We start from the raw sequence: 17,606 nt of genomic DNA on the forward strand, positions 1-17,606 counted from the left end.
AATACTTGAGCAATGATAGCAAATAAACTTTTTGTACTGATTTTGCATTTCATTGTCTATATAATTTATGAATTAAGATAGATTAGCTCATAGTTCTGGAGGTGACAAAGTCTCAGATGATTTGCTCTCTTATGTTTCTAATTTAAGTTAAAGAGGAATTAAAGGTAAGTGAAGGTAAGTGCAGATATACAGCATAAATAGTATACTTAAAATCCAGGAAAAACAAGTCAATAATACAAATTTGGGGAAATAACTATAGTTAACATTATGGCTCTTTTAATCTAATATTTAAAAAATGTTTTTTTATCTTTAACATGCCTTTAAAATTTTTATTTAATGATTATGCCAATTTTATTTTCCTATTTTCTTTATTATTTTTTAATGTAACTTAGCCCTCATGTATTACAGCCATTTGAATTCTTTGTTCTATATTGAGATAGACATTTGCTGATGATGAGTCAAATATTTAAAGGGAATGGCTTTTTGAGTTGTCAGTGTCTGTGGAAGCACAGCTGTCTGCTTGAGATAATTGGCAAAATAACATACGAGGTATCTTAGTCGTGTTTCTGTATAATGCTGCTTCACTTTTTGTTGTCCATTTATTCCCTTTTCTGAACAGTCCTTCTACAATGCTTAGGAGTCTCACTGTTAACATTGCTTACAATTTTCATGCTTTGGAAATTGCCGTTCTCTCCTGTATTCTACATTATGAGAGTAACGTAAATTAAAAACAGGGGTTGTCTTCCCTTTTGCTTTGCCCCAGGCCTTTACTAGAATAAAATCTCCTCATGGATGACCTTACTTTCATGACTATGAGGATCAGATACCTGGTCTGTAATTAACCTTAAGGTGGGATTGTAATTTTGAGATAGAATCTTAGTTACTGTCTAGGTTTCTCCAGATAGATCCTACTTTCTGATTTGAAAACACTGATGTATTAATTTCCTCTCTTCATTCTCTACTTAAACCTCAGATATTCTAGGAGGGGGTACATTTTATATCAGTGAGAGGAATTTGTTTTGTGATGTTAATAAGGAGATGCTGACAGATAAGCAGGATTGGGTTACTTTCAACCTAATATGGGACACATAATTTTATTCCTACGCTTTTCTTCCTCTGTGATCCCTATTACCATTCTTTAGACTTTGAGATCAAAGAGTGACCAGAGTGGCCAGGCTGGACCTGAGGTTACTGACTGAGCCTGTCTTCTGGGGGGGATGGTGACTAGCTGTATGTATTTGGAAAGATAGGGATCTCTAGATAGTTTCTTTGATCTTTGGCTCCTTTGAGGCTCCCTTATATTTCCTGTGTTAAAACTAGTAGCATACTTCACTTTCATTGCTTTTGGCCATCTCCTAGGATTTTTCCCAGGTTATTGTTGAATTCAGTGTGAAGTTTCTTCCTTACCTTTCTGTTCTTTTAAAAAACAGGAATATAGAAATTTTAAGGTATTTTAAGGGAGTTTTAGTTGGAAACTTGTTACGTCTCCATGTCTTTTTCTTACTTCTCCCTTTTTAAAAATTTTGGAGTAGAATTACATACTGAGAAATAGATTTTTGCAAAATCCACCAGTTCAGGCATTTCATCACAGGGACTGAGTGTCAGGCAGAGCAGTTAGGTAGTGAGGCGGGGGATAAGTCTTGAAGAGAAGCTCTAGGTGATTGTCAGGCAGAGCAGGAACCAGCATTTAAGGGGTACAGAAAGACAAGCTCAAAAGAGGTGGCATGGAAGGTTGAGTAGTGTGTAAGGAAAAAGCTGAAGATCTGTTCAGAAGGAAAACCTGGTCAAAGGTTGACAGTGGGAGAGTTTCAGACTATAGGATTCCTTATCAAGACATTTCTATATGATATGTACTAGGACATTTTACTTTGATTTTGGTTAAGATGACTAACCTGGAGTCTTATTTTAAGGGAAATTGATAACAGATAGTACTTTGTGAATTGTTTAAATATTTGACACATTCAACTTTGCCTTTTTAAAATAGGACAGATTTTAATTGTGGTTAAATAAAAATGGGTTTATGGTAATTCAGTTTTATATTTGAAATGTTTTAGACTTTTTTAATGGAAAATTTAAATATATAAACATGGAATAATAAAGCCTCATGTATTATTTGCTTTGGCAGTTATAAAAGTGTGGCTGATCTTCTTCCATTGCTCACTCCCATACCTGCTCCCCATATCCCAGGCATCACATCTATTTTAAAATTAAACATACATTTTTGAAAATAAGTGAAGTCCTAACCTATTGAATTCTCACATATGCTTGTAAAGTTCATTAGTTTCTTTTTTTACTTACACACACACATATATATATATATAATCATTTCTTTATTGAAGTACATGAACGTTATACTTCATTGATTGTATATCCTAAGAAGTATGCCTGTAATGTTTCGTGTGTGACATGTCAGGAATACAAGGGTATATTCTGGGAAATAAGTGTTTTGTGTGTTTCATTGCAAGTAGCCATTTCCTTATGTTGGTATTAGCACAGATGCCTTCTTTTGCAGAAGACTGCTACTTAAAAAAAACAAAACCAAGCTTATTTAAAAATAGTTTTCTGGGTTAAACTAGATATTAATCCAGAGTACTATGTTTTTTCAGTTATCAATTTGACATAGTCTATAAAATGACATTTCATGTACTTCTTGTATGGGATCTTTATATTTCACAAATGCAAGGATTTTGGTTCTAATTGATGAGTAAAGAACGAATTAACTGCTCTTTGTTCATGGTGCAGACATACTGAAAGGCCTCCGTATAGTTAAAGCATCCTTTTGCACATTGCCTGCCTTTATGAAAACTGTGATTCATTCAGAGAACTTAACGTTTGTTTATGTGCCATGATACTGCTGCTTTGATATTTCCTAATTCTCATCTGTGTTCCTTAATGGTTCTTTTATGTAGTGTCTGGGCAGCATAACGTGAATGGGATAAAATGTCAGTTATTCCACAGTATTGCATTCTTCTTTTGTAATTGAATCATTATTTTTATTATGTCTTAGGTATGTTTATTTAGTTATTCATTCATTATATACTTAATTCTGGAAGATAATTTCATTTAACCCTAGCCATTTTGGCTGCAGCTGTTAAAGATATGGAAGACATATTCAGTTTATGTCTATACAGTTTAAGTTTTGACTGTAATGTTTTTGTAATTGCTCTATACTGAATTCTTTAGCTGATCTATGGAAAGGGCTGTTTTTGTCTTAATTATATTTCAAGGAAGGATGTTCTGACTGTTGTTAAGTTAGCTGGGCAGTCTTGCTTCTGTGGGTTATCTTTTTATCTTTGTTTTTATTTTGTAAGATTGTAGCTGAAAAATTATTTCTTTCCCTTCTTCTTTCATTTAGCTTTTGGACCAGTTAAAGTAGACCTGCTGTTGGTTTATTTGTGCCTAATTTTTATTTATTAATTGGGACATTTACTTCTAAGTTATACATGTATTGCTAGTTTAAAAAAAAGTCAGATATGTCTTAGCTCTTTCATGTGATGTCTAAGAAATTTCCTCCTTTCACACTTCTCTGTTTTTATACAGGTCCTCATGCTGATACCGCCAGCGGATGCCAGAATTTGCAGTGTGGTTTTCGAGCCTGCTGCCGCTCTGGCGAATGACCCTTGACTCCTGACCTTTGTCTACTTCATTTAGCTGAGCAGGCTTCCTTTCATGCACTTTACTTACAGCACATTTCTTGTGTTAACCATCCCTTTTTGAGTGTGACTTGTTTTGGCCCCATTTCTTCAGTCTCAGAAATCTTAATTTACCAGTCCGTTGTACAGTGTTGTTTCTCTTGCAAATCATATTTTTGTTTTAGAAAGGGGTTAGATCTTTCCGTAAGGGTGAGAACAGTTTTATCGGTTTTCTTTTAAATGGAATGCTTTGAAAAGAATGTCACTAATGCCATGCCATTTAAAGTATTATTTAGATTAATTTGAGTTTTAAAGTCAGTGGGGTTATTGATTCTCCTTATATATAAACACTGTACCAAGCTTTGCAGATCTTTTCAAACATACATTTTTGAAGTTTTATTTTCAAAGATTGCACATTTTTGAAAACCAGTCTTTTTTCCATGTTTCCTTTGTTTGAGCAATTCTCAGAGGGCCAATTCAAACATACCCACATACAAGAGTCTTTAGGATAATAGAATAAATTGGCTTCTTGGTGTTAGCTCAGTGAGCTAGCAAAGTACCAATGTATTTGTATTTGCTTTCTTCAAATACTCCTGGTTCCTACCACTGTCCCTAAATTGTCAAATTTGGGAGGGATTTTTAAAAATTCCACAATCATTTGAAGATATGTATCAATAAAATCTACTTTGAGGACTTTATCAAATAATTTTTTTGGTGTTTTGATTTCATTAGAAATCTCAATTCACGTTTATGTTAGTGTAAAATAGGACTAAATATTTTTCTTTGAGCTCCCTTGAAATGATGATCCTGGCAATTTTAGACAGATACCTAATTTTGTTGAGCTGAATTGTCTTTTTTGAAATTAATTTTGCAGTAGTCAGAGTTTGAATGTGTATTGCCTATCTTCGTTGCTGTCTGAAGAGACAGTGGGAAGGGGGGACCTGTCATTCAGGTATCGTATATTGAATCAGTTTTATGTAATGCTCTATATAATTTTATGTCCCGAAGAGAAGAGTCAGCAGCAGCATGCCGTCTGCGTTAGGAAATTCGTGCAAGGCTGTGGAAGAGGAATTAATCTATAGTCTTGTTACTTGTGTTCCAGGTATTCTTTTGTTTATTTTATGGAGGGATAGGAGGAGTCTATCCAAGGACTAAACGGGCCCAACCCTGCTTAGCTTGCAAGATCAGATGAGATTGGGCATGTTCAGGGTGGTATGGCTGTAAAGGAGGGGTAAGAGGGGAAGGAGTAGGAAAGGTACAAACTACAGGTGAGCAGATTTCAGTTCAGGCTAAGAGAAAACTTTGAGACAGAGCTGTGTAAAGATGAAGGAAGACTCATTTGATGAGAACATGAACAGGGAGAATCCATCCATGTTTTAAGTCTCACTAATACTTGAATTAAACACTCCAAGGGAGACTAAGTCTGGGATGGGGTGCCTTTCTAATGGCTCTCTCTGAAGTGTTGGCTCCTGTCATAGTTGACACTTGCACAATGTTTTCTTGTAGGACAAGGCAGCTGTGTGAGCGACCTTCTTACATTTTGAGCTTGTGCCTCTGAGGTGTAAGTAGTTGTGGCTTTTGTGGCACTGTGAGACCCAGCCTCCTTAAAAAAAGTCTGGCCTAAGCACAAAATAAGAAGTGAATTCTTGATTCCCTTGGATAATGTGAAAGGAAATCTAAGCTTAGTGAGCACTTACTGGGTCTGAAGTTTTGTCAGGTTGATTCTCTTGTAGTTACTGTGTTTTTATTTTCTTAAGTGTTTAATAAAGTTGATTTGAAAAGCTTACATCAGGGACTATTTCAAGAAAACAAACTACAAGAATTCTTCTGAGTAAGTCCATCCAGCTCCATACTTTGTCTTACCTGTATTTACATGAATCGTAAGTAAAATTACTCACCTGGACTCCTGGCCCTGAGTCATCAAGTGAGGACTCAAGTTTTTCCTCCATGTAGTCACAAAACAGTATAATATTTTGGGGGAGAAATCTTGATAATGATTCAGTGAGATTTCAGGAGTTGACTTAAATGTTAGCCTTTTACATTAACTAATTTGAGCAGGGTATCCAGGGGAATACCAGGTGATTGAGGTGCCTCCCTTTTGCTTTGTCCGGTGGTGCTTGATATTAGTGAACCATTCAGTAGGACCTGGAGATCTTGGACTACACTCACTTTGGTGTGTCAGCACATTGTCCTCAAGACTTAAGGCTTTTCTACTCTTCCTCTGTAGTTGCATGGGGGAAATCGACAACATCGACACCCATTTAATTTTTATACATTAACGTCAGAGTATAGTTAGTATTTGATGAAACACTATAAATACTTGGTTTAAACTTACCTTGAGTTTTATGATTGATTTAATGAGTTTTTGGAACTGTTCATTCTTAGGCTAGAATGTAAATTATGCGAAATGCCATGGGGTGCCTGACAGGCATCAGGTACTCAGCGCTGTGCAGTGTTCTAAGTACCTATACTTACATATACTGACTTGTTGAAACAGTGAGAGGAAGTAATGTGATCATTCTGATCCTACTTGTGGGGAAAATAAGTAGCACAGAGGTTAAGTAACTCGTCCATGGATACCTTGTAATCTTGGTAATGACTGTTATAGGTCGGTCCTTGAACTCTCCCTTGACAAAGAATTAATTCATAGTTGAGGTATCAGAGGCATGTAAACACATAACTATAATATAATTGGATAGAGGAAAGCATAAGGGAATAAAGTAAAAGGTGAATATTTTCCTTAATTTGGTCCCTCTGGCTTTATGTGTTGTTTTTTATAAGTGAGATCAGATTCTAGGTATATCGCTAGTTCTCAGCCGGAGTCAGTTTATCCCATAGAGGACATTAGACAATGTCTGGAAACATTTTGGTTGTCAAAATTTGGCAGAGGGAAAGGATGCCAATGACATTTAGTGGGGAAGAGGTCAGGGATGCTGCTAAAAACAGGTTAGCCCTCCACCAAAAAAAAAAAAAAAAAAAAAAAAAGGCCTAAAGTGTCAGTAGTGCTTCTATTAAGAATGCTTTATGTACTTCTGTTTTATGTACATCTTCCATGTCAGCACATATATTTAATACCTTTTAATGGCTTAGTATAGTATATGTGTTTGTGCTTAGTATAGTATATGTGTTTGTCTTAGTCTGTTTAGGCTGCTGTTACAGAATACCATACACTGAGTGACTTAACAAACATTTATTTCTCCTATATTTGGAGGCTGGGAAGTCAAGGGATAAGGTGTTGGCAGATCTGGTTTCTGGTGAGAGCTCTTTTTCTCATTTGCAGAGGGCCATCTTCTTATTCTATCCAGACATGGCCTAAAGAAAGGAAGCAAATTCTCTCCTGTCTCTTCGTAGAGTGGCATTCATCCCAACACAGGGCCTCCAATCTCATAAGCTAATTGCCTCCCAAAAGAACAGTCTCCAAATACCATTGCATAGTTGGGTTTCAAGATAGGCATTTTGTGGGGAAGACAAACCTTTAGTCCATAACAATGTCTTAATTTTTTAAATGACTTTCCCTTTTGGTGAATGTTTAAACTTACTCCCCCGTGCCAATACCATATTGTTTCAATAGGAGTATGTGTGTGTATATATGGGTACATCATGTACACGTGCATGTTTGCTCAGTATTTCTATAGGATAAGGTCTTTTTTTTTTTTTTTTTTTTTTTAAGATTTTATTTATTTGACAGAGAGATCACAAGTTGGCAGAGAGGCAGGCAGAGAGAGGAGGGGAACAGGCTCCTGATGTGGGGCCTGATTTTGGGATCCTGGGACCACGACCTGAGCTAAAGGCAGAGGCCCCAACCCACTGAGCCACCCAGGCGCCCCTATAGGATAAGGTCTTAAGAGGTATTTGGTGTTAAAATTTTTATATTGCAAAGTTGTTCCTTCCCCCAGAGAAATTGTGTTGTTTTGCTGGGTCTTGAAAGTATGATGGGTATTCTGGGTAGGCAAAGAAGGAGGGCATTCCAAGTAGAAGGTAAATACAAAGGCATAGAGTTAGGGAGCTCTTAGTGTGAGGGGGAACTCTGGGTAGCTTTGGTTAAAACAAGAGGCAGGGCCGACTACGAAATAATACTTACTTTGAAAATGATAATTTTATTTCGTTACTTACAAATAATTTGTTCTGATGTCAATATCACAAAAATATTCTCATACCTTAATTACAGTTTTTACATGATACAAAAAATACACAAAGAAAAAATTACCTGTTGCGTATAAGGGAGGCAACATAAATCCAAACAGACAAAACATTTTTGGGGTATGGGTGGATATATACAGCTAAAGCAAATTCAACATTGGGAACATCAATATTATGTACTCCGGTGCTGTACACTGCTTCAATTAAAGGCTTCAGTTCAGAATAGGGCATGTGCAGGGGAAATCCAGAGAACTGAAGGAAAAAAAACAATCAAGATTTGTAGTCATTTGTGAAGCTCGAAAATTTCATTGTATTTTTTTCTCCGTGTTTAAACATAAGCAATTCTTAATATTCTTGTCTTCCTTTTGTATCTCAAAATCATTTATTTAGTTTTGCTTTTCTATTCAGCTATGTATTAGCAATACAGAAAATGGAGAGGGGCCACATGTCTTTTTTGTTCAGTTGCTAGCATATTGACTTGGTGTATAAGACAGCTGTTAGCACCCAGCCTCCCTCCACTATTCCCTTCCCTCTCCCTGATAGTCCCTAGTTTGCATAGTAACCCACTAATTCTAGGGATCTGGATTAATCCAAATCAATGTATTCTGTCCCCATGGCCACAGTGACTGATCTATAGGGATGGGCATGTGATCAAAGTGAATCTCAGGAAACTTGCTAGGAATGATGGTACACAGATGTGCTCTCCTGCTTTGGACAGTATGTGTGCAGATGTGAGTCCTGCCTGAAGCTCTTCCAGCCATTTGGTTCCATGAAAAAAGTGAGCGTGAGGACGGTGCCATCACACAGAGGAGGACAAGTTGGAAGACTTACAGAAGAGTGACAGCTCTGACAGCTACTCACCTCTGATTTTTACTTAAATAAACCAATAAATTCTTTTTATTGCTCAAACCTGTTTGAATTATTGCTTGAAGACATCCTAGCTGAAAACCTAGTTGTTGTTTTAAAATTCATTCATTTATTTTAGAGACCAAGTGGAAGATGGGCAGAGGGAGAGAATCTTCAAATAGACTCCCTACTAGGCTCAGAACCCAACTTGGGGTGGGGGTGGGGGGGTCGATCCCAGGACGGGGCAATCAAGACCTGAGCTGTAACCAAGAGTCAGACTCAACTGACTGAGCCACCCAGGCACCCCTGAAAACCTCGTTTTAGTAAATAGAATTAAATGTCCAACTTGACTTCATGCTGTTTAGCCAACAAGACTTACTGTCTTAATTTGAGACTGCTTTCTAGGTTTTATTATCCACACAGCACTGCTGACAGACAGTGGTGAGAACATACCTAATGAGAATTTTTCTTAGCATTGAAAAGCAATTAGTATAAAATGATCTCCTTAAAACTGATCAAGAGTGGTGTTGGTTTTACCTTTATGCACAGTTGAGTCTAGTATGATTTAGCCAGATGTTTTAATTGTATTTAATACTCTTGCAATACATTTTTTTAAAGATCTTTTCATTCCGTAGTCTAAGAGCATTTTCAGTTTATAGAGGCATTTTGCTGTTTAATAGCTTAATTACTGAGATGAACTTTGAATTATGTCTTCTACTCTATGCGGCTTCATCTATGTACTGTGGAGAGAGAAGTCGTTACTTTCTCTAAAAATCCATTACCATGCAATTTCCAATTTGAAATGAAATCCACAGGCTCAGTTTAGAGCCACTGGTACTTACCCGGTAGTCTCCCAGCTGTTTGAGCAGCTCTGCTCTGTGGTCATCTTCTACATCTTCTCCTCGACTTCTTTCTAACACTGGCAAGAAATGCCGTAGGGCAGAGGTACAGTACCTATTCCATCTAGTCAGATGGCGTGGCCTCCAGTCCATGATTTTTTCTTTTAGTATTTTTTCAATCCTGTTTATAAAAAAGAAGCTCTATTTTTTGCAGCTGTGGCTTTTTTTTTTTTTAAGACTTTATTTCACAGACAGAGATCACAAGCAGGCAGAGAGAGATGGGAGGAAGCAGGCTCCCCACTAAGCAGCCCAACAAGGGGCTTGACCCCCAAGACCACGGGATCACGACCCGAGCCAAAGGCAGAGGCCTCAATCCACTGAACCCCGAGGCCCCCCAGTTGTGGCTTTTGTAAACAGTGGGGATTTTGTATGCAGTGGGGATTCAGGCAGAGTTGTCATTCAATAGGCATAGTTCATGTTGAAAGCCTTAAATCTATTTTTTTCTAAAGATTTTTATTTATTTGACAGAGACAATGAGAGAGGGAACATGAGCAGGGGGAGTGGGAGAGGGAGAAGTAGGCTTCCTGCTAGCAGGGAGCCTGATATGGGGCTCGATTCCAGGACCCTGGGATCATGATGTGAGCCAAAGGTGGATGCTTAACGACTGAGCCACCCAGGCACCCTGAAAGCCTTAAATATTTGTAGGTCTTAACGCTGTGTATTGATTCTTTACCGTGTGCTGTGACTTCTGTTTATGAGGGTTATTTTTCTGAATTTCCTTAAGACTGTTCTTAAGATAACCATCATTACTAAGCTTTACATCCTATAGATCCAATACCTATCATATTAACTACAAAGCAGGATATTGAAAATTAAGTTGCAAACAGAATAAAGGAAAATAGCTAACATTTACTGAGCTTTCATTTAGCAGGTACTAAGTAAAATGATTTCTATTCATTTTTATTTAATCCTAACTGTGACTATGAGGAGGATACTGTCCCAATTTTACTTACATGGGGACAGTATGAGGCAAGATGATGACTTAAAAATGGCAGGGGAAAAAAAAAAGAAAATGGTAGGGGAAACTTGGGTTTGAGTTGAAACCCTGCCAATTCTAAAAGGTCTCTTGGGTATCCCTAACCAAATGCACAGGTTTAGGGGACCCAGCTAGCTCCCCACTGCTTAATAGCTATAGGATCCTCTTCTCATTTGGCACGTTATACATATTTTTGTTCTGGTTTTCAAGATGATCTGAGCAAGAGTATGGTTGAATTGCCATGCGCTTCATTAGTATTGGATAAATAATGTGGGTCTAATAGTATCCTGAACCTATCAGAAGAAATAAAAGCTTTTGGGGAATTAGTTGTCTACGTGGGGATCTCCAGTAAGGCTTTATTTAAAACTTGAAATTGAGAATAAATTGGAGTCTTTTAGTAATAATACTTTTGAAAGGGTCACATTCTCGAGTATTTGACATGTTGCTCTTTAACACAGCTTGATACAGTAGAAAGGGCACACAGACTTTGAAATCAGAAAGATCTGACTGGGCTCAGAAGCCTCCTCTGACACTGAGCGAGTACGTTGAGCCCTTTGAACCTTGGTTTCCATGTTTGCAAAACTAGAAGAGTAAAGTTTCGTTTTACGGGGCGTTAAGAATTACAGGGACTCTTACCAGCTTTCTCCATGTGTTAGGTTTATAAACTAGCTGAGGCTCAGTAAGCCAGTAACTGTACAAAAGAGGCATGTTTAATCAAGGTGAGGATTATGATAAGTCTGAACAAGACCCATAATATGATGCTGAGCTCTCATCTGAGGTGAAGTTTTGGGAGAACTATTGTCATTGCTGGAGGTCACTTGTGTTTGTTCTAAGCCACGCCGATACGAAGACCTCCCTTTGAGCTATGGGATTTAGAGATCATTGTATTTGGTATCTGTCTGTGAACGTGAATTAAATTTAATTGCTCAAATTATTGATCCAGACTGAGAATTGCTTAGTTTGGTATTACGCTCCCAGTGTCAGATTGCATGTGGATTTATGGATATCATATGACCTGTCTTGTAGCTCAGCTGCGGCCGCTTTGTCTGTGCGCTGGTAAATTAGTTCTTCTGGCTATAAAAGAGAAAACAGTTAAGAAATTCTAGAAATCACACTTAATTTGAATAGCTATCCATTCTTTTCTAAATCTTTTTAAAAATTATGAAATCTGAGACATTCCTTCAGATACAGAGGATAGTATTACGGATACCAGTGTACCCATGACCATAAGTACAATACCACAAATAAATTATACTGGTGTGTAGTTCTTAATTTCTTCTCTTTCCTCTTTCATCACAGAAGTAGCTATGACCTGAATTTATTTTTTAGCACTTTCAACATGTACCTACTGTGTGCCAGGCACTTTTACAGGGGATATGAATATACCCATGAATAAAAATTCCTGCCCTCCCAGTGTTTATATCATAGTTGGTGGAGATAGGCAAGTTAATAAAATGTATTTATGTTTTAGTTGCAGTTTTATGTTCCCTCAAACATTGTTTTGTTTGGGTTTGGGTGTTTTCTAAACTTTTTGTAATAGTTTTTTTTTTTTTTTTTTTTTTTTAATTCGAGTTTAGTTGACAGAGTTACATTAGTTATTTCAGTTTTACAAAGTAGTGATTTGGCAAGTCTGTGTAATAGTTTTATGCTGTGAATATGCCCCTTTTTTCCTTTAATACTATATTTAGAGATAATAACATCCACACCTTTAGAGTGCTAAGATTTATTAATGTTGATTCATTTGTGTAACTACTATAAAATATTCCATTATGTACTCTACATAATTTGTCTCTTCTGTAATTACAGTTCTTTGGGTATTATAAACAATTTTTAAAAAAAGATTTTATCTATTTATTTGACAGAGATAGCACAAGTAGGCAGAATGGCAGTCAGAAGGAAAGGGAGAAGCAGGCCCTCTGTGGAGCAGGGTGCCCGATGCGGGACTTGATCCCAGGACCCCTGGATCATGACCTGAGCTGAAGGCAACTGATCAACTGAGCCACCCAGGTGCCCATAAACAATGTTTCTATGGAAAATCTTGTATATGTCACCTTGTACACATGGAAGAATTTCTGTAGGGCACTTTTAAACCCTTTTTTTTTTTTTTTTTGGAATGGTTTGGATCACAGTAAAAAATGTATGTATTATATACTCAGTGTATACACACACACATATATAGCTAACAAGTTTTAGTAAACAGTTTTCATGCTTACTACTTAAAAATAATCTTTTCATGCTTATTACTTACCACTGGCTATGACCCTCTGGATCATGCCTTGTGATTCGATTTCATGTTTTAATAGCAGTCATGAAATTTAGTTATTAATTTAGTGAGTTGAGACCAGCATTTAAGAAATTAAATAGAATATATTTTGAGGTACTTTATGTCATGAGGCTTATTATATCAAAACTTAATATTTATATACTGATTCATGATATGGTAGTAATTTCTTTTTCTTTCTTTTTTTTAAATTTTATTTTAGAACCCTGGGGGTTTTAAAATTTATTTTTATTTATTTATTTTTTATCTTTTTAATGATTTTATTTATTTATTTGGGAGAGAGAGAGAGAGAAAGAGAGTGCATGAGAGGAGAGAGGTCAGTGGGAGAAGCAGACTCCCTGCCGAGCAGGGAGTCCGATGTGGGACTTGATCCCAGGACTCCAGGACTATGACCTGAGCCGAAGGCAGTCGCCTAACCAACTGAGCCACCCAGGCGCCCCAATATGGTGGTAATTTCTTACGGTGAGTTGGGCTCAACTAAGTTTGAAAAACATTATTTTTGACTGAATATCTAGGAGTAGAATTAAGGTTCAAAAAATACCTGGCTACCCAGTATAATGATTTCAAATTCCTTACTTTGTCTAATTTTTTTTTTTAAGAGAGGGAAAGAGAGAGGGGGTGGGGATGAAGGGGGGTCAGAAGGAGAGAGAGAGAGAGAATCTTAATTAAGCAGGCTCCATACCTAGTGTGGTACCCTACCCAGGGCTCTATCTCACAACCCTGGGATGATGACCCAAGTTGAACTCAAAAGACATTTAACTGACTGAACTACCCAGGTGCTCCCTTTGTCTACGTTGTTAATGAAAGGATTATATACCTGAACGCTAGAGAGGCCAGGATATGGAAGGCTTCTTGAAAAGAAAGATTTCCATAGCTTGGGCTTGGTGACGTCAAAATTTATCCGAAGTGGGGAGTCATATCGTTGAATATTAAACCAAATCTAAAAAAGATAAGACTACATTAGTATATATGGTGGCAGATATATATATATAGATGCGTGTATGTATAGAGGAAGCAGACAGCAAGAAGACAGGATGCACTTTTTTTTTTTTTTTTTTTTGGCCTGTTTTGATTTGTAAAACTAGCATGCATTTTACAATCAGAGGCATCATAAAATGGTTATTGGCTACTTTTTCATATTTTACATCTGAAGTTGAGGTGCACCTCACCACTGATTATAGGTTGACAAAATAAGATAGTTCTAATAAGAAAAAAACTTTTTAAGGAGAAGATAGACAAGGCTTTTCCTTTCTCAGTGGCTTTTCTCTGTTCTTCCTAGCCTCATAATTGAGTTACGTATCTACGTCTTTGCTTCCAGAGCACTCTGCAGTCTCTAAATGGCACCTTTCTTGTTGAGGCATGCAGCATATTGGTTCTGGAATCAGGCAACTTGTATTTGAATTCTGCCTCCAACATTTACTAATGGTGTGACCTTGGATTTTTTTTTTTTTTTTTTTTTTTTTTTTTTTAAGATTTTATGTACTGACTTGTCAGATGCGGGGAGAAAGGGAACGCAAGTCGGGGGGGAGCAGCAGGCAGAGGGAGAAGTGGGCTCCCTGCTGAGCAAGGAGCCCAATGTGAGACTTTGTCCCATGACCTGAGCTGAAGGTAGACGCTTAACTGACAGCCACTTGTGCATCCCTTGGGTGGTTCATTTATCTTCTCCGTATCTCATTTTCTTCCTCTATGAAACTGGGATAATATACCCACCTCAAGGTTGCTGAGGTAGATTAGTTAATTCACCTCTTAGAACAATGCCTGGTACATCGTAGGTGCTCAGTAATTGTTAGCTAATTTATTACTGTTATTAATTGCCTATCCACCTGCCTCCTCACTAGATATGGCAATGTTGTCTTGAGGACATTTGCCATGTTTGTTATTCACCACTGTATCGTTAGCATTTAGCATAGCTTCTGGCATACAGTAGGCGTATTAAACGACATATGCATTAGTGGTAAATTTGTCCATTCCACAAATTTTCAAGTATCTACTATGTTTGGACCCAATTTCAGTCACTAGGGATAAAGTAATGAATGAAACAAAGTCCCTGCCCTTATGCAGGAGCTCATGAGAAGATAGTGTGAACAAATAAGTAAATATATGGGATTTCAGATGATGTTACATGATGTAGTAGATTGTGTCACTGACCTCAATTCTTCACTCCTTCATATATTTACACTCTGCCATGTTACTTTGCAGTTCCTCCCACTAAATGCGGTGAAACAGATTTCCCTGCTCCTTGATGTTTGGTCAGTAGAATGGGACAGAAGTGTTTGTGTGTAACTTCCGAGTCTAAGCTTAAGAGGCTTTGTGTGTTCTTGCTTGCCTTTTTGTGCTTCTGCCAAGTCCCAGAATAAACACATATGAAGCTGAGCTGTCCTGCTGACCCAGAGATTCATAAGAATAACTATTTGAGGTCCTTTAGTTTGGGGATGGGTTTTTACTGTCTTTACGGTGGCAATAGCTAACTGTAGAAGGGCTGTGGGGAAAACATGGGAAGATGTGAAATTTCAGGGTGCGCAGGGAAATTCTTGCTGGAAAGATGACATTTCATCAGAAATGCAAGAAATGAGAGGGAAATTTATGAAGCTATCCAGTAAGGGGAAAGGTCTTCTATGCAGAGGAGACAGCAAATGCAAAATCTGCTTGATGTGTTGAGGATCAGTGAGGAAGATGGTAGCTTTAGAGGAATGAGCAAACTACAGCAGGTAAGAGATGACATCAGTGGAGGATGGGGAGTGCTGGTGGGATGGCTGTCAGGTCGTAAAAGGCCTCGTGGATTATTTTAAAGACTTTGATTTTGGAGTGAGCTAGGAAGACACTGGGATCTTTTAAGCAGGGGGTGACATAGTCTTTCATTTTCAAACTAATACTCTCCGCTGTTTTGAGACTAGACCCAAGGTGGTAAGGGTAAATACTGAAGTCTCCAGTTGGGAGGCTATTTGAAATAATCCAGGTTAGAGCTGCAGTGTGTGGATCAAATAGTAACAGTGAAACTGGTGAGCTATGGTCAGATTCTGGATATACTGTGAAGCCCAGAGGATTTGCTAATGAATAGGATGTGGGAGAAAGAGAGAAAGGAATCAAAGTGACTGCAAGGATTTTGGCCCAAGTAACTGGACTGATGGAATTGCCCTTTACTAGATCAGAAAGACTGCAAAATGAAAATGGGAATTCAAGTTTGGGCGCGTTAAGTTTGAGTTGTATGTCTGGCATCTACATGAAGATGATGAGTAGGCAATTGGATATTTGAGTCTGAAGTTCTGGGAACTGGGTGAGCTAGAGATATACATTTGGGGATTATCAGCATATGTATGTTCTTAGGGAGGAGGTATAGATCGAAAAGATGTTCGTTGAACTTGAACTTTGAGGATCTGATCTTTCAAATTTGGAGAAATAATGAAAAAGCAGCAACGGATGTGGAGAAGGGACAGCCAGTGAGGTTAGGGAGGCTTTGGTACTTGGAATTCAAATCAAATTGTTTTAAGAAGGAAAGGTCTTTAAGAACTACAGTTTGACTGTAGGGTAGGGAATGTACCGAGAAGTAGTGGGAAATAGTGCTGGAAAAAGTTGAGGTCCGATTATATAGGACTTTGAAATCTGAGGTGAGAAATTTGTTCTTTTTTTTTTTTTTTTTTTTTTTTTTAAAGATTTTATTTATTTATCTGACAGACTGAGATCACCAGTAGGTGGAGAGGCAGGCAGAGAGAGAGGAGGAAACAGGCTCCCCGCTGAGCAGAGAGCCTGATGTGGGGCTCGGTCCCAGAACCCTGGGATCATGACCTGAGCTGAAGGCAGAGGCTTTAACCCACTGAGCCACCCAGGCGCCCCGAGAGATTTGTTCTTAAATCTATATACTTTCTGAGCCATAGAGTGATGAAGCCAATTTCATAGATTTAATCAGTTATCAGCATACCAAATAATTGGTTAAGTTGGAGAGATTTAGTTGGTTATTTATTGTTAATTCGGGGTTGAAACAATTATGGCATGGCCTGGGAAACAACAGGTAGAATCTGTATGATTTGGTATCTGTTAATATGATTGAGGTAGGAGGAAGTAAGGGAGAGAGAAAAATCAAAGACAGTTCTGAGCAGTGAATCTAGGTAACTGACATCTTAGAGACAGGAAGCCAGGAGGAGGAACTGATTTTGGAGACAAGGGGGAAATGATTTGTTTTGGATGGCCAAGTTTTAGATTTATTTTTAAATATTTATTATTTATATATATGGAGAGAGAGAGAGAGAGCCAGCGAGCGCACTTGTGCATGAGCAGTGGGGAGGAGGGGAGGGTGAGGGAGGGAAAGAATCTTTGAGCAGACTCCCCATCTCCACTGAGGACCTTGAGATCATGCCCTGAGCCGAAACTGAGAGTCAGCTGCCCAATGGACTGAGCCACCCAGGTGCTCCCAAGTTTGAGATTTTGATAAAGCCCTTGGGTGTCTCGCAGAGAGAGATCCTGAAAATTCAGAATCCAAAGACAGATTCTGGGGCTAGTGACAGGATTAGAACTTCTTTGCCAGGATAGCCTATATAGAGTTACAGTTAATAATAATAGGTGTGGTCCTGCAAGAAGTTTAAATATAGAATCTTCAGGAACATAGACCTTTTTTTCATTTAGCTTACTTTATTCTTTTTTTTTAGTGGTCTCCAAACATTTTTTATTAACATATAATGTTTTATTTGTTTCATGGGTAGAGGTCTGTGATTCATCAGTCTTAGGCAATTCATAGCACTCACCATAGCTCATATCCTCCCCAATGTCCATCACCCAGCCACCCTATCCTCCCATTCCCTTCCACTCCAGCAACCCTTGACTTTCAGCGGTGGGAAGAA

The 17,606-nt window shown here is 37.9% G+C and overlaps 2 protein-coding genes across 4 annotated transcripts in view; one reads left to right on the forward strand and one right to left on the reverse strand.

Moving 5' to 3' along the window:
- FBXL5 (F-box and leucine rich repeat protein 5) overlaps window positions 1-4,338 on the forward strand; it is a 42,974-nt gene extending 38,636 nt beyond the window's left edge. Inside the window, exon 11 of the mRNA XM_059165203.1 lies at window positions 3,541-4,338. Coding sequence (XP_059021186.1) covers window positions 3,541-3,617 — 77 coding nt within the window. The 3' untranslated portion in view covers window positions 3,618-4,338. The remainder of the gene's footprint in view (window positions 1-3,540) is intronic.
- Window positions 4,339-7,703: 3,365 nt separating this feature from the next.
- The window catches only part of CC2D2A (coiled-coil and C2 domain containing 2A), a 135,773-nt gene continuing 125,870 nt past the window's right edge, over window positions 7,704-17,606 (reverse strand). For 2 of the 3 annotated variants that reach the window (XM_059165192.1, XM_059165195.1), the window contains 4 exons: window positions 13,592-13,714; window positions 11,509-11,567; window positions 9,461-9,638; window positions 7,704-8,024 (listed from right to left, as the gene is read on the reverse strand). In XM_059165192.1, coding sequence (XP_059021175.1) covers window positions 7,836-8,024; window positions 9,461-9,638; window positions 11,509-11,567; window positions 13,592-13,714 — 549 coding nt within the window. In that variant the 3' untranslated portion in view covers window positions 7,704-7,835. Of the gene's footprint in view, window positions 8,025-9,155; window positions 9,359-9,460; window positions 9,639-11,508; window positions 11,568-13,591; window positions 13,715-17,606 lie in introns of all 3 variants that reach the window. The other variant, XR_009351318.1, reaches the window with a different exon arrangement.

The sequence above is a fragment of the Mustela lutreola genome, chromosome 1, assembly GCF_030435805.1.
Source record: "Mustela lutreola isolate mMusLut2 chromosome 1, mMusLut2.pri, whole genome shotgun sequence".
NCBI classification, from domain to species: Eukaryota; Metazoa; Chordata; class Mammalia; order Carnivora; family Mustelidae; genus Mustela; species Mustela lutreola.